At 37.0% G+C, this 27,457-nt stretch overlaps 3 protein-coding genes across 16 annotated transcripts in view; 1 reads left to right on the top strand and 2 right to left on the bottom strand.

Moving 5' to 3' along the window:
• EFL1 (elongation factor like GTPase 1) overlaps positions 1 to 8,823 on the bottom strand; it is a 70,124-nt gene extending 61,301 nt beyond the window's left edge. Inside the window, exons 1-10 of the mRNA XM_027466446.3 lie at positions 8,684 to 8,823; positions 8,407 to 8,508; positions 7,679 to 7,746; positions 7,416 to 7,500; positions 5,694 to 5,827; positions 4,936 to 5,073; positions 3,922 to 4,136; positions 1,313 to 1,436; positions 349 to 425; positions 85 to 221 (exon numbers count right to left, since the gene is read on the bottom strand). Coding sequence (XP_027322247.2) covers positions 85 to 221; positions 349 to 425; positions 1,313 to 1,436; positions 3,922 to 4,136; positions 4,936 to 5,073; positions 5,694 to 5,827; positions 7,416 to 7,500; positions 7,679 to 7,746; positions 8,407 to 8,497 — 1,069 coding nt within the window. The 5' untranslated portion in view covers positions 8,498 to 8,508; positions 8,684 to 8,823. The remainder of the gene's footprint in view (positions 1 to 84; positions 222 to 348; positions 426 to 1,312; positions 1,437 to 3,921; positions 4,137 to 4,935; positions 5,074 to 5,693; positions 5,828 to 7,415; positions 7,501 to 7,678; positions 7,747 to 8,406; positions 8,509 to 8,683) is intronic.
• Positions 8,713 to 18,708, top strand: SAXO2 (stabilizer of axonemal microtubules 2). 5 transcript variants are annotated; one of them, XM_027466451.3, is made up of 4 exons: positions 8,713 to 8,909; positions 13,488 to 13,556; positions 14,913 to 15,115; positions 16,107 to 18,708. In XM_027466451.3, exons 1-4 carry the CDS (start codon positions 8,869 to 8,871, stop codon positions 17,087 to 17,089), a joined length of 1,296 nt encoding a protein of 431 aa, XP_027322252.2. In that variant the 5' UTR covers positions 8,713 to 8,868; the 3' UTR covers positions 17,090 to 18,708. The 5 variants fall into 5 exon arrangements, with proteins under 5 accessions (XP_027322252.2, XP_071899552.1, XP_027322251.2 ...); XM_027466450.3 differs by having other exon boundaries at positions 8,716 to 8,909; positions 13,488 to 13,667; XM_072043453.1 differs by lacking the exon at positions 8,713 to 8,909 and adding an exon at positions 9,313 to 9,499 and having other exon boundaries at positions 13,488 to 13,667.
• Positions 18,709 to 20,307: 1,599 nt separating this feature from the next.
• The window catches only part of ADAMTSL3 (ADAMTS like 3), a 188,697-nt gene continuing 181,547 nt past the window's right edge, over positions 20,308 to 27,457 (bottom strand). For 9 of the 10 annotated variants that reach the window (XM_027466441.3, XM_027466440.3, XM_038184732.2 and 6 more), the window contains 4 exons: positions 24,724 to 24,928; positions 23,814 to 23,923; positions 22,820 to 23,034; positions 20,308 to 22,313 (listed from right to left, as the gene is read on the bottom strand). In XM_027466441.3, coding sequence (XP_027322242.2) covers positions 22,204 to 22,313; positions 22,820 to 23,034; positions 23,814 to 23,923; positions 24,724 to 24,928 — 640 coding nt within the window. In that variant the 3' untranslated portion in view covers positions 20,308 to 22,203. Of the gene's footprint in view, positions 22,314 to 22,819; positions 23,035 to 23,813; positions 23,924 to 24,723; positions 24,929 to 27,457 lie in introns of those variants that run through there. The other variant, XR_005268490.2, reaches the window with a different exon arrangement.

Below are 27,457 nucleotides of genomic sequence, written 5' to 3'. Positions count from 1 at the left end.
ACACCACGAACGGAAATATGTGAGCACTCTTCCAAGTCTACAAACTGCCAATAGAACAAAAAGTTGTATCTTTCTTAAGGATACAAAGGACTGCATCAGATATTGGTAGCCACTGGCTACAAATGGCATTAAGGTGAACTTTGGGGTCTGTATGCCGTGACTCCCGTGCACCAATTTTCAATCCCAAAGAGGTGATTATCTTTTCAATCTTTTCTTTGTCTCTGTACGGGAAAATACAAACCACATTAGCAATGCATAACAAGAATCTATAACATTTCTTGTTTGAGTATTTCAAAAATCAACACGGCACATAGAAAATGATTCCATGATTTCATAGGATCTTCTCACCTCTTCATAACAGCTTCATATAGACTCCATATGTTGTCCAGCACCAACTGCACAAACAAAGGTTTCTTTCCTTTTGACTGGCAGAACAAAAAAACTAGTTAATTTTCAGCAATTCCTTGCTTTTACAACAAGCTTAAGACTGCACTCATAACCAATCGTTTTCATAAGAAGCATGTAAAACCTTCATTCAAAATCAAGCCAGTTGCCTGTTTCTACACAATTCCTACTTCAAAAGTTTAATAAAAATGATGTTATAAGCCACAAAATAAGCATGGAATTTTAAAGTGCAGAACAAGGGTTTCAATTTCAGAAAAAGAGCCTGAAAATATGGAACATGTCTATCTTGATCCCAGTTATCACCACTTAACCCCCACCTCTTAAAAAAAACAAAACAATAATAAATCGTTACATGAAAAGAGAGGAAGTCCTGCCCTCTAACTTTGAGTGGTAGAAACACTTTATGCAAGAGAGGAGCAGTCTTCAGGCCAATACCTCAGTACAGCATTCAATTACAATTTGGGGCCTCACTAAGGCAAATTATTTTCTAAATCCTAAATCCTCAGCTAAACTCCAAAATCCTAAATCCTTAGCTCTTGAAGCACTCTTCAAATCAGATGACAGAGGCCAACTCACTCCTCAGGTTCCTACACTGCTAGTCTTCCATTCATCTCATATGTTTCACTCTATCCTGAATCCTTGAAGCTGGAATGCCTCTTATTTTGTGAGCAGAGAGATTTAAGAACAATGGTGAGCACTATAAATTGGATGAGAATTCTTTCCTGTACCCTTTGAATGGTTGTTTTTTGAATGGCCTCATTTCTAAGGCTGCCATAGTAACGTTATGCTTCCACAAATGTTGACTAGACAGGTACTTCGATCAGTTCTCAAACCACAAAATGATGAGTTGGACAAAAAAAAGTAAAACTAAATAAACCACAAGTAATATTCCTGACAACTGCCCTACCTGATCACCTTTCATTATCTTCTTTGCTTTTGTATTTAAGTAATAATCTCCCCATAAAGTCTTTAGAAGCACTGCAGGCTTGATTCCAATCTTCTGGCTGTACAATTTTGCAAAATGCTCAATGCTGCAAGAAAACAAAAGGCAACTTGATAAAAGTGTAATGTTGTTTACAGGTGTTTATCGGCCTAAACAAGTGACAGCTTACACAAAAATCATACATATCTCAAGTCTTCGTTTTGCTCCCACTTTTCCAATTACCTTCTCTTTAGTTCCTATTTTTTAACATTTGTGCCTGCAAAAACATTCAGTGACAACAGCTTAAAAATGTCAGTTATACATTTTTGTTTTGTTTCAAGTCAGCTTGAAGACTGAATTTGTTTAAATGAAATAAATATCCGTGTACTACTCTCCCCCAGTAAAAGTAAACAAAACAAAACAAAACAAAAGTTTCAAGTATTTGAAGTCATGACTCTCAAACTTACTCTATGAAAGAGGTTACCTAATGCATTTTACCTGTGACTAGAATGGTAAAAATGAAAAAATTAAAAATTAAGTATTCTTTCTAGCCACGCTTCAGCCCTCAGATGATAGCAATTCCTTTTTAAGTTAACTACTTCAGGCATTTGTGGTTTAGAGCATTGCTTTAATATCAAGTCTAGCCCATAAAATAATACAGAAACGGTAATATTAAAAGTTTTCCATTGGAGCCCATGAATTAATATGGGTAGGCTGCTTAGGACCTAAAGAAGGACTTTTGAAGCTTCTGCAGTCTCCCCACTGAACATATTCAACAAGCAGTAACAAAAAAAATCTATATATCTTCATCCCATGCATGCAGAAACAAAAATATACACGACTGTTCACAATTGGAACAATTCTATTTGCATAATAATATTTGATAACCTCTTATTTGAAATCCAGAGGTCTCATATTTCTACACACCTTAAAAATACCTATGAGATTTATTTAGCCACATACTTCTTTAGCCAATCTGATAACTTCTTTCCTTAAAAGGTGTACACATTTCTACACCTTCTGAATGCACTAACAATTACACTGCTCCCTGCCGTATGTTTAGTGTGCTCTCTTTCCAGCTAGAGACACCTCTTAAACTGAAGGAGAAATGTCAGGGATTTTGACAGAAGGGAAAGGGCTGTATTGCACAGCTGAACGGGGTGTGCAGGGAAGGAGGAAGACGTTGTGTCATACAAGGAGGAAGATGTTGTGTCATACAGTCATTCCAGATGTAGGGAAGCAGAAAGCAGCTACTACGTGGTATTTTCAGTATCAACATACTGCACAACAGTTCAGGACGTGCAGTGCTGTGTAGTACTGCCCAGTTATGGCTGCGGGCACCATATGCAAAGCTCTCTGCTCCCATAAAGTGTGTGGACCACCAAACATATCTGATAAAACTCTTCTAGCCTTCAGAGATGAAAATGTCTGCCTTCACTCATCTTCTACAACTAAGTCTATTTCAGACTGAAGAATATTCCAAGAATCTCAAGGTTTTCTTTCAATTTCCTTTACACAACTTATACGCTGTTTTTTTAAAAAAAACATTATTATTCATAGCAGATAATTAAATTAGTTACTTATTTTATTTTTCCTTTTTCCTGCAGTGATAAGAAGTGTCTGAGTTAATTTCAAACTCTTCAGTGAACTTTAAATGCAAGTTTTAATCCTTTTTTGTTTTGCAACATTAAAGACATACTGTATTACTGAGTATATCTTTTTAATTATATAGTCATGATGAAGACAAGGACTCCACCTTGCGGCCAGCAATCAGAACACATGTAATCTTTACTACAGCATACTGCCCTTCAAAACTAATCACCAAGAACAGGACTGAAAACCAGAACTGATCACAAACTCAGATACAGTAGTACTGGTAATTTTCTGAAATTGTTCTGCTCCCTGTTTCTTAATTTTACTTAAATATCTCTGCAGTGGTAACTGCTGAAACAAAGATATTAGGTAAAAGAGGATAAAAAATGCACCTGAATGAGGAAAATAATGGGGAAAAAAGCTAGATTAAGACTGATAAGCATAAGCACTTAAAAACAAACACAATTTCAAATGCAAGACAAAATCTGATTCAGAAAAAAAAAAAAAAACAGACCACAGTAATGCTGTGACCCAAAACTATATTGGGCAGAATTGAACAGCTGAAACAGCTGCCCTGATGCCAGCTGCCTGTTCTAGGCTTGTTACAAACATCACCAGCCCTGTGGCTGGAAGTTCCAGCTGACTCTCGAAACAGCTCTTACACTGCTGCAGTTTTAAGCCAAGTCTGGTAAAGCATATTGAACATAAGTAATTAACAACACACAAAGTTTACCAGGCTAGGCTGAATGCTACAGTGGGCTAAGCAGCTGGTGTGTAAGAATAACACAGGTCTCCAAACCACAGGCCAGAGCTGGCAGTTTTTTCAACTGTCCAACATTAATGTATATTAGAATAGACAGATTAAAAGTTGCTTATCACAGAAAAAACGTTGACAAAAATCTTTAGAAATACAAAGGAGCTCAAAATTCTTTAAATTTGAGATTACTTGCAGAAATCAATTTAAAAAATCAAAAAGGGCATTAACTAGGTACCATACTTACCCAAAACCCCATCCATCAATTGCACTGGCAAACACCACATTTCCATGGTCTGGCGAAAAATAGAGATGGGAATCATCAGTATCTTCCAGTCCAGCACTCCAGTCATAAATTTGATCTCCAAGTGCTGCGTCTGAAATATTTTCACTTTCTGTTTCTTTCTCAGCTCTTTCTTCTAAGACTTTAGAGGTAAAGAGTGTTCCAGTGACTGCATTGATCTATGGAAGGGTATATAAAAACATACAAAGATTTGGTCACTCTTTCATAACAATTGCAATTAAAATGCAATACCTCCACCCTCCAAAATATAAACACTTTTTTGTTCTTTTAACAACTAGTGCACTTGTGATTCATTTGACAATTTAAAACATGGACTTTGTGTATCTAATCCTGTCCATTTGAAGACAAGGGGAGTCTGATTAGACCAGCATTTCAGCTTAGGCACTGTGTGTTACACAGATCAGTCAGCCATGTCAAGATCAAATCAGATATAGAGTATCATACGGAGAACACTTTGTTTCTCAGAACAGGGAATGATGAAATATAAATATTACTGCCATCGAGTAAACAACAAAGAGAGCAAAGGAAAACCACATAGATAACTGTTTAAAAACTCTTGAAAAAGTTTGAAGGCGATTTAGTTGCCTCCAAATTAACTTAATCCCTGCATAAATCCATTATTATCAAGAATAATCTAAAGACATTCCTTGTCTATCCCCAGTTCAAGCAATGCAACAAAGCAAAACATACAGCACACTATCTCTTAAAAAAGACAGACTCTCTGTCAAGCGGTATTTGATTCTCTTTTCTCTATCAAGTGCATTCAGAACCAACTAGAAATAAAATATATTAGACTAGATATTGTAGTTCTTGTAAGAAAAATTGGTTCTGCTGTGCCAAGTTTATTCCAGCTGTAAGCCACTGAAAATTAGTCTCTTTAAATTCAAGAATGGAGACAAGGCATGGGGAACCCACGGCTAAATCTGTTTTGTGAACATGATGCTATGGTATAAATACCTGCTCTAAGATATTCTTAAGGTGCGAGTATGCTTCTTGAGGGGTGAGCTTGAGCTCTACAATCAAGCGATCAATTTTATTTATCACCAATACCGGACGAATATTTTCTAGCCAAGCTTGCCGTAGAACTGCTTGAGTCTAATAAGAAAATAAGAGTTTAAAAAAAATCCATTACAGAAAGCTTGATACCACAAGACATATAATGTTGAAATGAATAACAATTAAATCTAAAATTTAATTAAACGTATAATAAGGTTCTGATTTGAATGTCAACTTATCATTTGACTTTGATGGTACATAGTGTTAAATATTAGTATTCTGCATAAAGTATTTTAATAGCAAAAAAGCTCACGCTCCTTAGAAAATCAAGTCACGAATAAAACAAACTCAATGTTATTTTGCATTATTTTTCCCATTTTCATTGCCCTATAAGCACACATAAAGTTACTAAATAATTTACCTTAATACACTTATTTCTTCTTCACACAAATAATCTATTACTAGAAAAATTATATACTCACTGTTTCAATCCTAACACCCACTCACCAGCTGTACCATGAAATTAACTAGCAAAACCAGGAAACTAACTACCCTCTTTCAGACCTCAAGTGCCCTATAATTTATTAGAAGTTGTTCCAAGCTTCTTAAAGCAGCATATCTTTTATTTCTACGTTATATACTTAAGACATATATGCAATTCTGGTTTGCTTACTCGCTCTTCACTACCCTTTTTCTCAATTTAATATACTTTATTTCACCTGTGGACAGACTCCTTCAACAGCATCCACCACTATGATACAACCATCACAGAGTCGGACAGCAGTAGATACTTCTGAAGAAAAATCCACGTGCCCTGGGGAATCTATTAAATTAATCAGATACTCCTGATCACCTAGGATCAAACAATAAATATTTCAGAACAGTTATTTATTTGGGCCACGTTGTTAATACTGTGCTAAACTAGTATTAATTTCTAGGGGCGAAAACTGCAGTAACTATTATGCATAAGAAAAAGTACAAATAGACCAGGAAGATTGCAGCAGCATAATATCTAGTGGCTTATGCCTAAGCAGTTTCAATTTCACCGTTCTTTAATGCCAGTCTTCACCTTTCAGTGTCCAACTACCTTCAAAACAAACAGAACTAGCTTGTAGCAGCATTGCAAATAGATCAATAGCAAAAGCACAGAGAACTTCCCCACAGTCTGCACTTTAAGGATAAATCAGAATAGACTGTCATTAAAGTAAATCCTATACTCTTAGTAAAACGTTTTATTTCAGAATTTGAGATTTTGTTAATAAAACACACTTATGACTCCACAGTATAAAAACATCTATAAGCTATTAATAAGTTTTTTTCAAATGTTTTCCAAACTCCTGTCCCTCTAAACTTCTGCTTATTGAAGAGACCCCAGTCAATATTTTACGAATTAATTGTATTTACCATCAGCCACAACCAAAATAAAAAGAAATTAAGTTTCTTGTTTAAGAATTTATATTAGAATCTAGATTTCAGTAAAACAGAAAAACAACAGACATAAAAGGTTCTAACTAGTAAAGTAAGGTCACTTCAGAGACGATGATAAAACAGACCTAGCTTGCAATGCTTAGCTGGAAGATCACTGATCTCAACTATGCTTTATAAACGTATGTAGCTGAAATGACGATAGTAAGATGACTTATGGTGGCTTTTAAGCTTCATGCAATTTTTTTTCTTGCATAAGCCTGTGAGTAATGTATTCATCACGTTTATGATTCACCTAGCTGAGAGTAAAACTGGTGAGGAACATAGAGTCAGTATAGCTACGCTATATAAAACCCTCTGAACAATTCACAGCAGAGTATAACTTGCATCTTGATAATAGGAGTATAGTGAAAATCTTGTACACAATAGATTGCGCACAATCATTAAAAAATTGTTGGTTTTTGAAGGAAGTTCTTGACTTTAACTGACAGTATTTTAAGTCTTAAGATCAAACATTAAGATTCAGATGTAAAGTAGAAAAAAAAAGAAGACAACTCTTCTAATTGCCTCCACTTAGAAATATGAGAATTTGACTTAAGTTCTACACTGCAAAGTTAGCTAGTTATTGTGGTTTAAGCACAAAAACACACAAAACTGAAATTACGCCCTCTATGAAAACATTAACAGCAGATTTTAAATTTTGAAGCTCATGAAACTGTGAAATATAGTAATCAGAAGCCACAGAATACTATACTGAGTACATGTAAGTATCCAGCTGGCAGCTCTTTTCTTCCTTATTGCAAATGCTTAAAACCATTTTCCTAACACTGCGCTAGAGCTTTATCATCTTGGCTAACAGTCAAATACATGCCTAAGTCTTTGCAGAACAATGGCCTAACACTGAGAGATACAGAAGTTGCAGAGAAAAAGATCTCAGCAGCAACAATGAAGAGGCAGGGAAAAAAAAAACCAAAAAAGTATATTAAAGTTTATACTTGCCAGCATCAACAATTTACCTTTCTTAAAGTGCAATGAAATTGCACTAGATTTCATTGTTATTCCTCGGATCTGTTCATCTTCTCTACTGTCTAGGTATCTAAGCTGAGAACAAAAACAAGAGAACAGGAGATAAATCTGTGGAATTGTTTTAAAAGTTACTCATCAACTGTCAAAGAGTGTAACTGCGAGGAAATAAGGTTTAGCAAGACTAGGAGTAGATTATTTACAATCCCAGCACACACACACCAGAATTTTGTTAAGAATGAGAGCGTAACTTTACCTTTCCTGCTAAGCGGCTAGAGATTATTCCATTGCTAGAGATCAGACAATCAGCTAGAGTAGTTTTACCTAAAAACAAAAAATAGATTACTTAATTTAAATAAACACAGACAATTGAAAAAGATGTGACAATACCACAAATGCTGACAACATCTTGTGTTCTAAGACAGAACCGCTCATCAACATCTCGTGTTCCACCAATATTGATAACAGCCAAGAAAATACAAAATAACAAAAAAAAAAAAAAATCAGGTGACTCAACTTCACGTGTTAGGTGCCAACAAAATTATTTTTCAGAGTGGGTGTGCCTTTACCTGCTATGATCAGAGAAGTACATGAAATAGCAAACCGTACTTCAGACCCATGACGTACCGTGCAATTAGATAAGAGATTGGTGTCATAAAGCAAAAATTTATTATTTTCACCTCTGTAACACACTTCCACTAAATAGACGTAGAAATAGACCACCAAATGCATGCACATATTTAATTTATGCCGTCACTTGGCAACATCAAAATGGAAAACCTTCAGCTGTTTCAAGTTGTTAAATACTCCAGTGCTTAAAGGACAAGCTGCAGGAGGGTGAAATTAACGCGCAACAGACAAAATACGTTTCTCAGCGTCAGGATCACGCCGGTTTAAAGCCGAACCCACGAAGACGTACTGCTTACAACCACAGCGCCCCAAACACCTCACCACCTCCCAAACCACCCCCACCCCCCGTCCCACCGTGATCCACGTGCGCCAAGATGCAGATATTCCTGATCCCCGCCGTCTTCCTCTGGAGCTCCGCCATCCTCCCTGCGCCGGCCAGGACCATGGCTGGTACCCCTGTGAAGGCAGAGGCGCAGTCAAGTGACACGCGACACACGAAGCGACATTTTTCTAATTACCCGACCTGCGACCACGGCCACTCACGGGGCACAGACGACAACCTCACGCCACCTCCCCCCCACCCCAGACCCCCTTCCCCCTGAGGAAACGCGCGCCCCCCCCCCCACCTCACCTCAGCTCCCTGCCGCCCGCACCCGGAAGCCCGCTCCGGTTTTGCTCCGGTTCTGCTCCGGTTCCGCTCCCGCTCCCGCTCCTCCCCCCGTTGCCTGACGTTAGACGGAGGCCGGCCGGGGCCCTCCCGGTGCGACGCCGTTGCCATGGAGCGTCCCCACGGTGACCGCGGCGGCCGCGGGGAAGATGGCGCCGCCGCGCTGCCTCTGCGCCATCTGCACCTGCGGGTGAGCGCCGCGGCTCCCGGGGAGGGCTGAGGGAAGCGGGAATGGGGGCTGGTGCCGGGACCCACGGGCGGCAGCAAGGGGAGCCGGCGGGTTTCGGGGGCGTGCTGCGGGTGGCACCTCACGGGTCGGGGTCCCCCAGGGGCACGGCTGGTGGGCACCCGGCGGGACTCGGCTGTGGGGTCTGGGGGCTCGGGGTCAGCACTCCTCGTGATTTCACGTTCTTCCCTGTGTCCGCTTCAAAAACCAGAAGCGTAATCGTCCTGGAATTGGCACCTCATCACCACATTCAAGGATTCAGCCTTTTACATTAAATAAACAAAACCCCCGATATGCCAGAGAATTCATCCCGAGATGACGCGTGTCCCTGCTGAGGGCACGCATGAGACCTGAATAGCTCCTGAAGACCTGAGGAATTTTTTCTGCTTCAACAATCCTCGCATCTCACAATATTCGTGTCAGGAAAGTGGGCGAGTAACAGATCCAAAAGCCGTTGTCTCTGGACCAAGCAGGTACCTCCCTCACCATACATTTTGGTGCAGGAGGTCTGTCTGTCTGTCTGCTCCCCAGCCACATCCAACCCATGGACAGAGGTACGACAGTGACTGTGTGTAAAGCTTCAGACGGGTGGAGTTTGCCCCATAAATTTGTTTCAAAAGTTGTAGCTTAATGAGGAATTAGAGCACGTTGTTTTCATGGTGAGGTATCAGCTCTGGCTCAGGCTCTAGTACAAAGATGCTGAGGTAAGGCTATCAGACAGCAGAGAGTGAGCTTCTGCTCAGCTGAAAATTCTCAAGTCAAAGAACCACTGAAATAATACAAATTCGACTAATTGAATAAAACTCGCACAAAACATGTGGTATAAAATAAACATCATTGACGTCTTTGTAGTCAGTGAAACAAACCTCAGTTGTTCCTGGTTCAGCCAGCGCATTGTGTTTGCTGGGGCATAGCTGTGGAGGTTCTGTGTTCAGGGGAACTCTGGTCGCTTGGCACCGTTACCTGGATATTGCAGTGCATATAAGAAAGGATTTCAAAGGGAACAAAAACATTAATGCTTTATAGAAGTTATCATTTAATTATTTGCAGGAAATTTAATGGTGATATAACTACTGTTTCATTCTAAATATTAAAACAGGTTACACTTGCAGTTCAGAAGGAACTCAAAAAATTTCAACAAAAAACACTGAGAAATTTATACATGAGAGGGAGGATGTTCAAATCTGGGCTCTCAAGGAAGAATAAAGCCCCTAGGTGGATGAAGTCTCTGTACTCAGGAATATTTGTCTACCATAACCATTGTGATGTGCAAGAGCCCAGAAATGTAGTTTTGCAATATAAAAATAAATTACTGCTTTATTTTCTCTATTTGCCAACCCTTCCTCATTTATTGCATTTTTGTTGTAATTTTCTTAAAAAACTAGATTCCTAAATAAATTTAAATTAAACGGAATAATTTTCTAAAATAGGGGACATATTAAACCTTCAGTCTGACAACACAAGTACACGTAAACCCACTAAAATCTACCAGGTCTCCTGTCAACATTAGGAAAGCTGACAACCCTCAAAAAATACAACATTCAGATGGATCTTTTCAGCCACATGTACCATAGCATGTACATCAGCAGTAAAAAAAAAAAAAAAAAAAGAAAAAAAAGATTTTTCTATCTGTAATAACTTGTTCATGATAAGTATTAAAACTCCTCTCATTATTAGTCTAATTCTCTTGGAAGAAAATGCTCTGTGGGAAAATTTCAAGGCTCTTGCTGGCACTGTATGAAAAAACAACAGCGTGTGCCAGATCCTATGTAAGTGAAATTCACCATCATTCTGTTAAAATAATCAGAGCAATAGCATTTGGCACCAGTGACCCAGTAGGCTGTCAATTTTATCTTGCTGAGATTCTGTTCAGACATTATGAAAGTCACAAGTAATTAGTCTCCCTCAAAGAAGGGAAAGAATAATAATCCATCAAAGCAGGCATCTGTCAGTCATGGGGGAAAGCATGTTAGCACCACAGCCATTTGAATATCAGTAACTCTGGGGCTGAAGTTAAGATAACTGCAAGTAAGGCATTTAAAATATCCAGTTTCTCAAGGAGTTCTGGGCATATTGTAAGCAACATATTTCATTTATCAGAGCTGTAATTTGTCTTCTCTGATTGATGATTCTTAGCACAGAGTCTCTAGGGACCTGCAATGCCCCTATGCGATCAGTTTTAGGTAGTTGCTATCTAAATGAAAACTTGGTTTAAGTCAGACAACATCCAAAAGTGGATTTTTTGGTTAACTAAAAGAAGCAAACAACAACAACAACAAAAACAACACAACCAAATCTCTCCTTCAAATTTAACTTGCATTTATATTAAGGCAATTTTACAGAGTCTCTAAGCCTAAAATCTACTTTGGGATGTTGTCCTACCAACAGTCCTTTCACAACACAGGAAGGAGGATGTAGGACCCCTCTGAACAGTCACATCTGATCCTAAGTAATTTTGTGCATAGTTAGAGGCTGTTCCGAATTATTTCATATGCCAGAAATTACTTGGATCAAGGACACTCGATTCATCAATGAATTCTAAAGCAGTTACAAAGACTTCTTTCCTTGGAGATGTGCATCAGATTGCTTTACCAGACTTCATCTTTATGCTGAGCTACAGGCTCACTCTGCAAAGGTTTTTCTGCTATCTGTTTCTGTTGTAGCATGCCCATTCAGCAATGGGGGGATGCTCTGACAATATTGCTTAGACAACAGTGACAGCTCAGTCTGTAAAGTCCTGTGATACCAAGGCAGAGGAGGTGTTTTGTTTGGTGATTGGTCTTCGGGATCGGCTTGTGGCAAAATAAAGATTGTCAAAAACAAAGTTTTTGTAGATGAGCATTCTTTGTTTCAAACTTGTTTAAACTGTATGCTTGAATATGCAAAGAACATGATTTGATACCATGTATTTCGACTGGCTTTTAAAACATATTCAATGGTTTCGTTGCTTAGCTCTTATTTTTAAACGTTATGTGACACAGCATGCCGTGTTTGTACTTAGAAAATTATTGCTATGGTAACAGCTGAATTTCATGGAATACGTAGTGGCAGGCAAGCAGCATGCTGAGAAATAGCGCTCTCATCTCCTTGTTTTCCTGCCTTTCCTGTTCTTTCCCTGCTGTGTTCTGAACAGGTCTCTCAATTGTTACTTGACTGTCCCTTGACTTTGATTGGAAAGGAGTAAGTACCCCAGGCTTTGAAAGGACGTGCCTTCTTAGGTAGGGCTACTTTCGTCCTCATTTATTGCCCTCCTCAGCTGACAAAGTCAGGTAGCCCAAACACCAGCTCTAGGGATCTCCAGTTCTAGATGACTCCTTTCAGTGTCTTGTCTTGTCCTTCCTGTTTCAGTATTTTATTTTACCCTGCTTTAATTAATTTTTAATTACTACTTCATATTTAGTGCTAGCTAATTTTCTCTGCAGACTTTTGAACTATTCCTAGCATATCTGGCTTACTGTAACTTGAATTTGCACCCAGCAAGAGCTGTACACTTCTACTCTTCTAATTCTGTTGTCATTTTTCTGTTTAATTTACAGACTTTCCCAAGATTCATTTTTAAAGTTCTGCTTTATTTCCTGTTATTCCCCTGTGCTCGTATCTGAACCTGTCATAATTTATCTCCTTAAAGGATTAAATAAGAATCCTATGTGAGCCAAAATAAAAAATTAAAACTATGCTTGCAATTTAAACTACTACAGAGATGCAAGCAACTATTATAAAAATTAAAGTGGATCTTATATTTTCTTTATTGCTTGGAAAATCTTAACACATGCATTTTAATTTCATGCATATTTTACACAAAACAACAAGGCATAAGTAACTAATTAATGCAAGTCATTATATACTTATCATCTTTGAACACAATGATGTCATTAAAATACGTATTACACCTATCAATCAGGTGCAATTAAAATAACACCTATTAAGAAAAAGTGATGTCAACACTTTAAAAAAAAATAGTTTGGGGGATAGTGGATTTAATCAGCACTTGGAAAAAAAGGTGCTGGAAAGTCAGAAATAGCCAGTGGAGTGATGGAAATGCAAGTGAGATTTCCTACCATTAAAACGTTAGTCAAAAGGGATTAATCAAGAGCTGTGGTGAAAAGAAGCGAGTAGGTGCACAGAAGTAAAAGGATAAGAGATGAGGGAAAACAGTAAAAATGAGACAATTATCAGAGGAACAAGCAGAAGAGTTGCTTATTTCTACAAGTAAGAGTAGTAATATCATTAGAGATTAAAAAAAAGAGAGGAAAGCATCTTGATGGTAGCATTGTCTAGATGGCTAACATTGACTCCATTCATCTTCTGTATTCTGTACAAGGGGTGTACTGATACTGCTAATTACTGTTAGTATGCCATGCTCTGGGACCTGTACCATTAGCACGATATTTTGTGTTTTTGTTGCTCAGAAAAGACTTTAAACACTAACTACTGACATTGTTCAATCCTTCTCACTTGTTATTCATTCTCAGTAGATAGGACATGTTTTTTCCCCTTAAATGAAATTATTCAAAATGACCTCATCTGATGTGTTTTACCCAGGCGCCATCGCTGCCCTCATAAACCCACAAGGATTTATGATAATGGACAACAGCCGTGCCTCACAACAGAGTATGTGGAAAAATATCCCAAGTATAGCAACATCTCTCCTGCCCGGAGCCTTAAGCCAAAACAAGAGTACCAAGTGCATCGTGGGAAAATGGAAGGAATTACAACATTTAAGTAAACATTTTAAACCAACGTTTTAGAGTTACTTTATAAAGTTTCTCATACTTTCTCATTTAAGGGGGGGACTGAATATTGTATTGCAATTGTTTTCAAAACACAATCATCGCATTCCTTAATCTTTTAGTATATTTAAAAACAAAATTTTGAGTGTAGAAATACATTTATCACAAAAGATCATAAAAAATAGTGAAGCAGACACACAAAAAGATTTGGATTCTCTACCGCCTCTTTTACCTGTAAAGAAGATCCCAAATTTTTGTCACTGTTCTGCCTGTTTTAGGAATCTAGGTCTCATCTAGCTTGAAAAGGCGTGACAAAGCAGGGACCTTTCTGTGGGACAGCTGTGGGATATTTGAGGTAGTGGGGAAAACAAAACATTTTAGAAAAAGAAACAGGTATTTTGTGTTTTGTTCAGACTGTTCTAAAGGGTTAGGATTTTGAAGAAAACCAACTGTGAAGGGGTTCAGTAGGTCCGTCCCATCAGTGCACAAATTCTGATGGCAAGCTTACAGAGTTAAAAAGCATCTTTCAAAAAGTTAGTAACAGAGCACTCATTCATTATTTAATAATAATAACATGACATGACCGTAACCTTTTCTTCTCCTTTATTTTATTTTATGCACTATGGGCAACAGGTGAAACTTCATTTCTGTTTATAAAAAAGCAAGAGGAACATGCAGAGAAACATCAAATGCCCTTCTGCAAAGCTGTTTGTGTACTACATGTACTGTTTATACACCTATATATATATAATATAAACCCATTTTATGTAATGTGCCTGTATAAAAATGATCCATGAGATAAACAGAAAGAACATTTATTTCACTGTGTATATTCTGCTCTCCTCATGCAATTAGTAAATGTTGCCAAATATTGTCAAACACCTGTGGTAGTTTGATCTTGGCTCTGTTTCTGCTTTTTGGATCATTTCTTTGTAAAATTATAGCAACTTTTTCTATTCTCCTTTCAAATAGTTCAAAGGATATTTTTAATCTTGGAACAAGACTTGGAGTGTTGAAGAAGTTTTCTTACCTTAATAAAGGCTGCATCAGAGACCCTAAATTTATGTAGTATGGTTTCCTTTCCTCCTTGTTATCCTCTAACATATCATATTGATTAATTTTTCAGAGTAAACATTGCAAGTTGTTGTTTTTCCATATAATGGAAAAGTGACAAGAGTGACTTCATCACTTGTTAAAAATGTATTTTTAACAAGCGTTTCCCTCTTCCCCAATTCAGGTCTGATTATTTGCCATATGATACCATGAGACGACCTTTTCGTGTACAAGAAGAGTATAAACCAAAGACTGGAGAGAGAGAACTGGGAACCACATACCAGAAAGATTATAATGCTCATAAAATACAACCAGTGACATTAGTAAGACCTTTAGAGAGAAAACACACTATGGGAGGAAAATTGGATACCATACCAACATATCAAGGTAATAATATATGCTGCCTTTAGACAGAGAAATAAACAAAGATGAAGGTACTATTCTGAGTTATCTATGTTAGCAATGTGAAACTGGATTTCTTAGTTTGGGCTAGAGAGTAAAACATAATAGAAAGCGGGCAATAATGCTTTAATATGTTCAGCACTCCAGTTGTTTAGAGCTGACATTTATGGGTTCTAAAGAAAAAAACCTTCTCTAGGTTTCTTGGGGTAGAAGGAAACTAACATACACCTGCTAGGCTATCTCAGCTGTAAGTTGATTGTAATTAAAGTGACAATATATCTTTCAGATAGTTTTAGCTCAGATAGCACAGTGTTTTTCCACAGGGTAGGTCAAAAGTTGATTTTCGACTTCTTTCTCCTGTATTGTATAGCTTGCATATCATCCTATTAATGATCTGTCTTGACAGAAGTTTTCCTATTACAAGCATCAGTACAAAGGCACTAAAGCTCCTTTAAAGACATTCTGGCAAGTAACTTTGATATTCTGCATAAAAGCATAAAAGTTTATATATAAAAAGTGTAACTCAATTTGTTACATGTACTGCATTGGACCCACAGTTAAAAGCATTTAAAAATAAATGATATGATCTACTAGGGATGCAAGGAAGAAAATCAAGATAGCAAGAGATAACAAAAACCAGATACAGCTATTAAAACAGGAAGTTAGAATGCTTGGTGCAAATGAACACAGGAGATAACTTAATAGGTACATGTAATATTTTCTCTTTTCTCAAGGAAATTGTCAAAATAAGGCATTGTACATTTTTCTTGTCTGCTTTTATCACACCAATAATAGAAGACAGATTTATCATATCATAAACACACAGATAATATTACCATTCTCACTAACATCCATTTTCTTTGGTTTGCGAGGTTTAGTACAAGAAGTTGGTTTAATTTTAAAGGAATGCTCCTAAGTAATAAGACTTATATGTTATTTCTGTTGAAGTTTTTGAAGTTTTGTTTTTGCCTTAAAGATGACTATAGGTCATGGGAAGTTCAAAGAAGGGAACCTAGTAAGGTGGACCATATATACCATCCACCTACAGAGAAGTTTGGAAATTCTACTACATTTCAAGATGACTTTGCTCCTAGGGAACTGAATCCCAGACAAAGTTATAAACCTCCATGTGTGGCCAAACTTTCAGATGTGCCTTTTGATAGTACCACGAGCCATCGCATGTCTTATATTGCTCATCAACTGGCACCAAAATTTGTGAAATCGAAAGAAGAGTACAGGCCAAACAATCAACCCTTTGAAGATCTCACAACTCATCGGAATGATTTTAAAGGTCTAGCTGGGCCACTTGCTAAAAGCTGCAAGCCTGAAAATGCAAAAGTCATATCCAATGTTCATTTTAATGGAGTCACTGAATTCCAGGATCGTTTTCAGCCATGGTTGGTCTCCTTGCCTGAGGTCCGCAAAACAAAAGAGTACATTCCTCCCCTAGGCAGCATGGATTTTAACTCCACAAGCCATCTTGATTATGTAAAACATGAGATTTCTCCTGCTGTCCCCATACGACCAATTTCTAATACAAGAATAACCAATGCTCCCTTCCAAGGGAATACTACTATGAAGGAAGACTTTAAAGCTTGGGATATCTGTCAACAAGAAATTATTAAGAAACAACAGGAAATTCCGAAACCCACAGGGAAATTCTATGATTTAACTACATTCAAATCTCATTACATACCACATCAGATCATTCCAGCGCAAAGTTTCAAGCCTGCACACATTATTCTTCCTAATCCAGCCCATTTTCAAGATGAAACCATGTATCGTACAGAATATACTCCGAAGAAACAGGAGATCTGCCCAGCAAATTATCCATCTCCTCCAGGTTATGTCTATATAAATACAGATTCTCATGGTCATAAATTTTTCCGCCAGCTTACGCCTGAATTTTCTGAGTTAAATAGTAATCAAATTCCAAAGGAAGTAGCTGTTGTGTCATAATACTTAAATGTAATATTCTGAACGTCCTGGTGAAACAACTGGGATCTTTAGTTCTTTTTCTTTAAATCACATTAAAAGGGAATTAAATAATGCAAATTTTGTTTTTAAAAGCATTTAAACTGATAATTTAATGAAAATCAAAGGAAAACCAAAAATTTACTAGAAGACTTAAAGATTTGCCCGGTTTTGTAGGAATAATCTTACATGGAATCTACACTTTTTTGACTGTGCATTCTAATTTACTGGACTTTCCATATTTAATCATGTTTCATCTCAACATGCTTATACGTTTCTTTCTGATCTTCTGCAAGTCAAATGATTGTTTTTGCAAAATAGGAATGCTTTTTTTGAGAAAAGCTTTTTTTTTTTCCCTAGTATTATAGGTTTATTTGCTTACTAACTAATTCATTTACATCTTTTTCATTTCATTAAGACTTTGAGTAATCTGATATGAGTTGTTTTTTTTTTTTTTTTCAAATTATATTATGAGATTGCATTTTATCCCACCTAGGCATTTCTAAAAACCTGGGTTTTGCTTTGTCATTGTTACTTTCCTTCCACCTGGTTCAGAGTATAAAGGTCACCTTGCAATTTCTGATAGCAATTATAAGAAGTAACCTTGCTCTTTTTGTACTTATACATGAAATCACTTTGACATACATCAGGTCTATAAACTCTAATCCCTAATTTGTCAGATACAAAGCTTTGGACATGCTAAATGTGTCTCCTTCCCTAGTAATTTTTAAACCTGGTGTGCAAATTAAATCAAATTTCTCAAAGAGATTTCACAGATGGCTGTTTTTCAAGTTATAATTCAGATGGTCAGAAAGAAAATAGAAAAGGCTCAAAAACTTAACACCTATCCACAACAATTTTTGATCCTGCTACCTCATTTGTAAAGCTAAAGAGCCTTTTATCACTGCAGAGGCAGTCTAAAGAAAAAAATGAAAGAAAAAAAAAAGTTGTATGTAGAAAAACGAAAAATAATGTAAAAGTTAAAACAAACAAAGTCAACTCAGATGCACCACCAAGAGCCTGGCTTCAGACTGTCTCCTCTTCAAAAATTACTTGTGACAAATATGAAGGAAAATAAATTTTAATAGAAATTGTATACATAGTGATTATGTTTCTGTATAAACTATTTAGAGTTCTCTCCCTATGTCTTTACCTGGTTTTGGTAAAACTAGATGAACTGATTTCAGTCCTGTTATATTCATGAGTTAAGCAAGTCCCAATAAATACTTTTTTGATTAATAGTATTTATCATTTTCTATCACAGTACTGCAATATGGCTTTTTTCAGTTTTGCACATCTTGTACATATTGTTATAGGAAAATCATTTGGGTTCTGAACAACTATGTACTAGTATTTCATAAAACAAATCACCCATGAGTAGACTAAGATCAGTGATGGAAAGATGTTGAAATCAGGAACTGGATTGTACACAAGGAAAAAACCTGAACTGAACATATTAGCTTCTTATAAAGCATTGCATGACAAAGCTCCAGAAAGTATTAGAGCATTGGTTATTTTTAGGTAATTTCTCTCTTTGTCCTATGTTTTTGTAATACGATACTCTGTTAATGAAACAACAATTCAATTAAACTTTTCTCACTGAAGATTATTCATTTCACCAGCTGACAGATGTGTTTTGGATTGGGCATGGGTAAAACCAATGTAAAGCTGTTATGTCCTAAAAACAGGACAGGACAAAGTCCAGTTCATTATCATCCTTCTGTACCTCAGAAGGTACAGATACATTTTCTTCATGAAAATTGAGTCATTCTCTGTCTAGCCCCAAGTGAAGAAACAGTCAAAACATCCCACAGTTATACCTGCCCAGCTCTATATCCTACACGCAATATGGGTACCTTGTGAGAAGTTTACAGAAACTCTTAATGTTCTCCCAGCTCTCCTTTCTAGGGAGGAAGAAAGACTCATTGAGAAATGCAACCTGAATCCATGAAGTTATGCATGCCTGTGTGTTCTGCTGAAAATGGCTCATCCTCAGGGTCTACGAGTTAGCCCCAGATGCTTTTTGTAATATTCACAGCTGTTTTTGTAGTTAAGGCACTTCTCCCCCCCCAACAAAAAAAATAAAATAAGTTAAGAAAAAAACAACATGTGGGTAGGCATTTGCTGCCACCTACCAGCACAGCACAAAATATTTTGAGAGGAAGTGAAGGGCATATTCAGACACATTTAACAGTTCTTCTGCAAATATGTTTGAAGATTATTTTTTTTTTTTTGGGTGGAGGGAGCATATTCCCTTTCATTTTGCACTTAATGTTTTCCCCTAAATTTAGTAGTAAAAGAGAACAGCCTTTATTAGATTACAGTTGAAAGAGCCACACCCTAGAGATTATGCTTCCAGGAAAAGCATCAAGTGATATTATAAACCTTTAGACAGTATTCAATATTTAAGGTCAACTTTTTCATAAGCAACATATTGAAATGCACAGAAAATGAACAGCAGGCTGGAAAACTAATATTTCTCAAAATAACAGCTGTTAAAAGAGTATTTTATGATGTCATGCTAAGCCAAGATGTAAAAGCGGAAGATACTCGTGGATCCAATAGCTATTCCAAAAGTGCTCTTCATGCACTATGCTATATGTCATTATTATTTTTTTTTAAGACTACAGAGGAAGAATGAGTTGAGTTGGTGACAAAAAGAAAAGGAAATAGACCTGTGCCCTTTTGCAAGTGTTGCCATCTAGGATAACTCTAAAACACTACTTCATTGCTAGGCATTTTCAACTTACAATACTTACAGAAATCTTCTTTCTAAAGACTATATATGTTGGATATTCTGAACCAAATTTATTACTATAGCTATTGCCATCATCCAAGTATAAAACATAGAGCTGTTCTGTTGGCTCTAACAAGCTCAGTGCAGTACATGAAGGCCTGGCGAAGAAACAAAACTTTATTCCACCTTTTTGCAGAATCGCAATTCTTGATTTCAGTGAGTCAGAGTTGACTTATTTGGATCTCTGCAAAATCTCCTTCCCACTTTTTCAGTCAGGTAACATCTATGCTGCCTCTTAACAGCAGTGCAAAGCTGAGAATCTGTCTGGTAACTGTCAAAAATAAGAACTAATCTTAGCTTTGAAAATCCTAGAATTATGGACATGGTAGAATAGAACAATCCTTGGAATAAAAGCACAGCTACTGTGAAAATCACAGTAATAAAAAATCTCTGGGAAATCAAGATGTTGAATAATCAAAGTAGAGTTTATTTCAGAAATATCAAAACTACGTTCAAGGAAGCTAAGTATTAGACATCTTCAGTTACTGGAGAAGCAATAAAATAATCTACAGAGGAATGTCATGCTAAGTGCAATAACAAACATTTACAGCACTGCTTCTGTATATCATGCATACTTAACCAAAGACAAAATTAAAACAACAAAAGAATTCTATGTGTTAACATTTGAAAACTTTAAATATAAAGGAAAAACATGAATAAGAAATTTTGGTAATAAGAAAAAATATATGTCCAAAAATCTTTATTAAACACTGTACAAAACAAAATATTGCACTTTTAAGTCAGACAATAAATATCTACAAAAGTATCTTACAAATGTTTTTCTTTTAATTTAAAAAAAAACAAAAACAAAAACAAAAACAAAACTGCTTAAACAATCAAGACCCATTGCTGATTAAAAAGGTAATGATCAGGAATATCCTCTCCTTGCAGTCAGCCTTGGACACGATAGTCCACATTAAACATTTTCTATACAGTAGTGCTAATCTAATTTTCAGTGATGCAAACCCATTGTGCAGGAATGCTGCTTCTAAAACTGTCTGACAGCATGCCCACTAATTAGAATGTAGTGTGGTTCAGTAATGTAACACCAGATCCAAGTCAAGACTCACGTTCGGCCTCCAACATGTGCAGTAGTGTGGAAAAGAAAAACATACAAAAGAAAAAGCTGTCTGCTGCCTCCTATGGGGTTCTCTACTTACAGCCCAAACGAAACATCATCTGTGATGCAGAAAAATAATATACCCAGGAATATTGTAATCAGAATTTGTCAACTTGCAAAGACTTGCTTGGTTCATGCCCATGATGAAAAGTCATCTTGATGGAAAATTCCTCAAAATAGACTTTCTGCACTTGTCTGTCTTCATAATTAATATTTCTTTATATTAATAAAGTATTAATAAAGTTTTCAAGACAGAAAATCGGACAGGCATGTTTGGCTAATTACTGGCTCTCCATTTGACTACATGCAAGAGAACAGTGCTCACAAATGTTTCTTTCACAGCTCTGACAAGAAAGCCTTGTTTCTAATTTAAAATCAGTAGAGAAGTCTGATCATGCCAGAACTTCGATTGTACTTCATTCAGTGACTGGAGCAGAAGATTGGAAACAATGGAAAATGACATTTCATTTATTCAAAACAGATCTATTGCTGTTTTGAAAATTATACCAGCATCTACAATGTCTTTTACTGCATGCACATAAATACAAGCACAAAAAATGAAATGTACTTCTGTGCATCCATCTGACAGCTACTCTCAGTAAAACATCCTGTGAGACTGACCCTTAGGCTCTTGCTGGTTATGAAAATGAAGTAACTGCCAAAAAGTTTACAGCTACAAGCCACAGCTTCTATGAATTCAAAAATCATGTTAAATTTGATAAAACAATAAAAACAAAAACTAGGGGTCACTCATTGCTGCATTCCAAAATTATTCATAGGATTTTGTGACTGTGTTTCTCAGAAGTTATGAACAGTAAGCACTACCTGGTGCTTTTAAAGATAATGTTATTCCCCTGATAAAATTATAACATGTTGGCCTGTAAAATTTTACAGATGATTTGCCATGTTACTATCTTCCTTATCCAGACACAAAAATGTTTAAAACATTGTTTAAAATGTTTAAAAGTTCCATTACAAAGAGTGGATAATAAAAGATCCCAGAAAAAATACCCTGTCCAGCATATCAATCTGCAATACTGTTTTTTCATTAGCCCCATGTTTCCATTTAACTGTTATGACTAATGTCTGATTTATTTACAAGTATATAATTTGAGCAGGCTAGTGTAATGAACCTCTCTTCTCATCTCTTCACTGCAGCATCATGAACTTTCCATAGAAGAGTTACATTTCTTGACATGACCGACAACATCTTTGTTTGTAGATGTCTATCAAGCATAACTTTAGCTGCTTTACAAATGTACAGTAGTGAGTTGTATCCTTGCATTCGCCTTCTGAAAAATATATTTAAATATTAAAAGACTTTATAATGGACAAAAGATAAATAGTAGAACTAATCATCATAATTGTAAACAACTGATGAATTCCTGGTAGCTTTGTAATTATTTTACTTGGCATTTCTGAGAACAGCTAAAGTAGGTCACAAATAAGAGGTGTGATCTCACTGCATTTATTTTAGAGAACTACCCCACCTTTCAGGAATTAGCAGCTTGCTCAGAGGCTCATGAATGAGTCACAACTGGCAGACATGTAGGAAGTTTTCATAAAAACAACTTCCTAAAAATCCTGTTTCTAAAAGTGCTTTTGAGGCTTTAATATCAAACTGGCCTAGTCGTGAAGAAAAATAACCCCAGCATTACAAAATGTTCTTGGAGAGGTAACTTTTACCTTTGAGATGTACAACCAAATGCTTGTAAAATCATCAGTGTACAATGGTGAGTCACTAATATAAATGCTACAAACTATTACTATGCTCAGATATAAATAAATATTTACATACTGCCACAGGATGTGACATTGCAGTGCTGCCAGGTCACTGGTCTCTTCTTCCATCCACAATACTGATCAGCCACAGGTTGGTTGTTCTTTCTGTGTACACAATACACTCGTCTTGACTGAAATCCACTCCCACAGTCCACACTGCAAGGCCTCCAAGGCCCTGTCCGCCAATAGACGTCGCATGCCTCTGAAGAACAGTTTCTTCTGACAGCAGGTCTGCAGAGGAAAACGAATGGCAGCTAAATGTTTGCAGTTGTGCTAAACGTTTATTCACAGAATCACAGAACCACAGAATGGACCAAGGGCCAGAAGGGACTCTGCTCATCACACAGTAAACTAGGCCACATTGCTCAAGGCCATCTCCAGTCACGTCCTTAATATGTCCAAGGACAGAGACTCCTAAACCTTTCTGGGAAGTCTCTTCCTGTATCTGAGAACCCTCAGAGTACAAAGTTTTTCAGAAGTTGAGTATGTGTACTTCAAATCATGCCCATTCATCGTGCCTCACTCATGACAAAAGACAAGCCCCTATTAATGTGAACCAGATCCTAAAACCTGGAACAGAAAAAATGTTTTACCTTTAGGAAATTTTATTGACCCTGAATTGTTGCATTGTGGATACTGCAGGTGCTTTTTATCCATAAACTCTCTCATAAACACAAGTAACATTTCCATGCTGACACAGAATTGTATCAGAAGAGAATTAGCAGTAATAAGAAAGTTACGACAGATCACTCCAATTTCTGCTTTCTTTGGGAATCAAGATTCTATCACTTTTTCTAGCATTGTCATTAGCACAGAGGAGGACACTGATCAAATTCATTACCCGCCTTGGGTTCCTGAATTTGTCCAGTGTACACAAAGGGATGACTTATCCTCTCCTATCTTGTGTTTGATTCGTAAGAAGACTTTGAATATTTATACTGCATTGATGATATTGTATCTTTAATTTGATATATAGACACTCTTAACTTGTACTGCTTTGAACTGTATACCTCTTTCTTTCATCGCAAGAAGAATTTGGCACCAAAGATCCATTATGAAGTTGACATACAAAGTGGCGATGCTGTAAACCTGTAGGGCGGCCTGTACAGCGACCAGAACACTAAAAAGAGACAAAAGGGTGAGAGGAAAGAAAAAGAAACAACTAAGTTAGTAATGACAGAATCACCCTTCTAGGCAGTTATCCAATTGCCCAACAGAGTCATAATTCTCGATCTGTATCTTCAACACCCAGTTCATATTCTCAGTTCACACTTCTCCAAGATACTGGCTTTCCTACTGAACCATAAAGCTAAATCTATCATCTATTCTCTCATCCTTTCTGTAACATTCTTTCTCCAACTCTGACAAATACAATCTTGCCTTGCTAATATCTGTATCCAGAATGTGAAAACAGCATTTATCCATCATTACTTTGTTCATTGAATACTAAATATTGCATTAATAATTGTCAGTTATATCAAAATGAACACAAGTTTACTGCACAAATGAAGATACAATAGGAAAGCAAAGTTCTCTGTATTGTATAATGACAACTGTTTCTGAAGCACACATCTTTCTTTGAGCACTTCACAAGTTCTGCTATGTGAACTGTGTATTTATAAGACTGCAATAAAAGCAATATACTAGCTTAAAAACAGAGTATGTAATAATGGATTAGCTTATAAAACTGAAACTAATATTTGGTTTTCGGGTCACATTCTGCTTATATTTCCTTCTCTTTGATGAACAAAATTAACACAAACTGAAACAAGGATTTGTAATTCACTGTACTGAAAGGCAACTACAACTAGTGCCACATAGCTCTTATGTGCAATAGAATACAGATGTTCAGACAGTGGTATGATGACACTGATGTGCTTTTAGAATATAAGGAGTTTCCAGACAAACTGTATAACTTACTTGTCCTTTTGTCTGTGTTGTCCCTGATGAACATGAATAACCCATACAGGGTTTTCTTCCCACAGGACGATCCTGGTGCACACAAGCATCTGGTAGGAGTGTCACCACACTCCCGTTGGCTTTTACTTGTTGACAAGTTATTTGGCGATAACAAAATCCATTGCCACAAGTTGCAGAGCACTCAGACCACGGACCAGTTACCCACCTACAGGATGCAGAGACATTTACAGCAGATATGAAAGCGCTGGAACCTTGCTGGTAGTTTGCAGTGATAGTAGTGGTAGTTTGCAAATAAAAATCAAGACAACCTGCCTTTGTAAGTTTCAGGTGGATAAATAGAACTTTGATGTGAGAAAAGGTAGAGTACGCTCCTTCAGTTGTTATGCATGATCTTATAAACTTGGTTACCTGATGACTTCTAAGATGTATTGTAGCTCAATATACGCTGACTGAAGTTACACTGTTTGTTACCCAGAAGGTTATATTAGGTAAACCCTATAGGCCCTGCTGGATTTATCATTTTTGCAGGAAGCACAGCACGCTATTCCATAACTTGCAAAATGGATGGTACTGATTTAGTTACTACTAACGTAGCAGGTGTCATAACTCATCCAAATTTATTACATCAGGATCCTGCTAGATAATGGCCGAAGGAGAACATTTTATTTATTGATTAGAAGTTGCAGAGATTTATTTTGCCTTTGCAGCTAAGAACAATACCAGGGAAGCAGCAAGTGGTAATATAATTTATTCTACTTCATCTTTTCATAAATCTAGGCTAGAAAAATGGAATGGGACTCTACATGTAGCACAAATGCAATAACAGGAAAAATATTCTGTTCTCTTTAGCAATTATGTCATTTTCTTACAGTCAAAAAGCTCATATCAATTCAAGGAAGTTTAATCTTTTACAGTCTGGACTCTTATTTTTTTCTCCTTTTTAAAGCTCAAGCACTTTTGCAAATATTTGGTGCAATGTATGCACAGCAACTCAACAATGCACAAATTTGGCAAACACTTAAAACACAAGTTAAATACATGCTTAAACCCTTATATTTGCTTAACTATACTTGTATGCTATGCTGGAGAGAAGTGGATTAAACACATGCAAGATATTTTGAATAATAAAGGCCCATGACACTGACTGTACATCTGAAGCTTATATAATTCTAGATACTCTCTAAACAGTTGCTGTAGGAAGAAAGATGCAAAAATCAGGGAACAGGGAAATGGAAGGGGAAGTCTGACCAATTTGCACTTCTTTCCCTGGTCAGTATTCACGGCATAAGGGGAGACCTTGGAGGCATCCGACACAGGGCTCTTTTCCAGGCACCTGGAATGTTCCTCCTGTATAGGAAGCATGGGCTACTTCATAACACAAAAACAACTTATATGGTAACACACATGTAATTTTAAGTATCATTAACCTATGTTAGTATACACACAATTTCTTTCTACGGATTAGCACACAAAGCCAAATTAAAAGCCAAATAAATCTAAGCAATTTAATAAGGGAGAATTTAGTATGTTTAACTGCCTGAAATAACTGCTTAATTTTTATGGTGATTACTCTGGCTTCAGCGTTATTTAGATCATTAAGTCACACACTGCAGCCCACTCAACGCATGTCCTTCACTTAGGGGAGCACTGGGCCCCCAAGTATCCTCATAATTCTGTCTCATTGCTCTGAATGGACAGATTTTAGAGGGAAACCTGCAGCTGAGTCTATGTTTCAAACTATTAGTTCTATTTTAGTATTTTTCCACTGGCAAAAAGTTCACTTGTTATGGGCTGGCTGGAATACAGACTCGCAATTTAGGATGATCTGTTTTTTTGGCTGCTAATAAAGAAATATAAACAAATTTCTCCCGATATTTATCTGTTGCTATGTTTTCTGTATTTAGAAAAAGATTTTGGAACATACTGGCAAGATGCACTCCCACAATGTCAGTTAAGGTCTTAACACTTCTCTCCAAAAATTTTCCAGTGAGGGACAACTCCAAAATGTGTGCATGACTTTTCATCCCTCGTGGATTTTATGTTGCTGACAGTGATGGCCAATCCTTTTAAGCAACGGAAAGCAATTTTTTTTGAGGATGCCTGTGGGATTTCCTGCTAAAAACCTAAAGCAACGCCTTGCTGAGCTGGAACGCTCAGTGCAACCCACCAAATCCGTATGTAACATTTTGGAATAAGATGTTGTGGTGGTATACTAGCCTGTGATATAAATATTTTCTGCTCCAAAATCACACAGTACACTAGTTTATCCAGACAGAAAATTGGCAGAGAAGCGCATGCAAGGAGTGTGACACTGTGGTGAGGAGGCATTGGAGTCAAAATAGGCATTCCACAGTAAACACACTGCTCTGAGCTTCTCTGCTAGTGTGGAAGGAGAGGAGGTGAACACAAGGTTCCACTCATGAGCGTATCAGCTGCTATAAACATGAGTTTTCTGTCAGGGCATTGACACAAATTCCACAAAACTAGCACATCACAGTATCTCAGAGAAGCTTCCAGCTTTGCTTTCAAATGCAGGAGCAGCAAGATTTGCTGCAGCAGCATGTTGTACACACAGCTAATTTATTCAGCCTAATCAAGAGTTCTCCTGCTTGCTTGCGATCCATTTCACACCTCTCTTGCTTTAGGATTCATGATGAAATAATACCCACAGTTTAGACTTGCAGTACACAGAAACAACTTCAGGAGATTTTAAGTGTGTTTTGACACAGATAGA

Source organism: Anas platyrhynchos, chromosome 11 (genome assembly GCF_047663525.1).
Source record: "Anas platyrhynchos isolate ZD024472 breed Pekin duck chromosome 11, IASCAAS_PekinDuck_T2T, whole genome shotgun sequence".
NCBI lineage: Eukaryota > Metazoa > Chordata > Aves > Anseriformes > Anatidae > Anas > Anas platyrhynchos.
The sequence above is the reverse complement of the archived record's forward strand: the minus strand, read 5'-3'. Positions and strand labels throughout refer to the sequence as shown.

What these genes read in the sequence shown, in the direction of transcription:
- SAXO2 (XM_027466450.3), top strand. Translation starts at nt 8,869, where the DNA reads ATGGCGCCGCCGCGCTGCCTCTGCGCCATCTGCACCTGCGG. An exon ending in TGCGCCATCTGCACCTGCGG is followed by an intron (nt 8,910 to 13,487) that starts GTGAGCGCCGCG and finishes TGTTTTACCCAG; the next exon opens with GCGCCATCGCTGCCCTCATA. An exon ending in TACCATACCAACATATCAAG is followed by an intron (nt 15,116 to 16,106) that starts GTAATAATATAT and finishes TTTGCCTTAAAG; the next exon opens with ATGACTATAGGTCATGGGAA.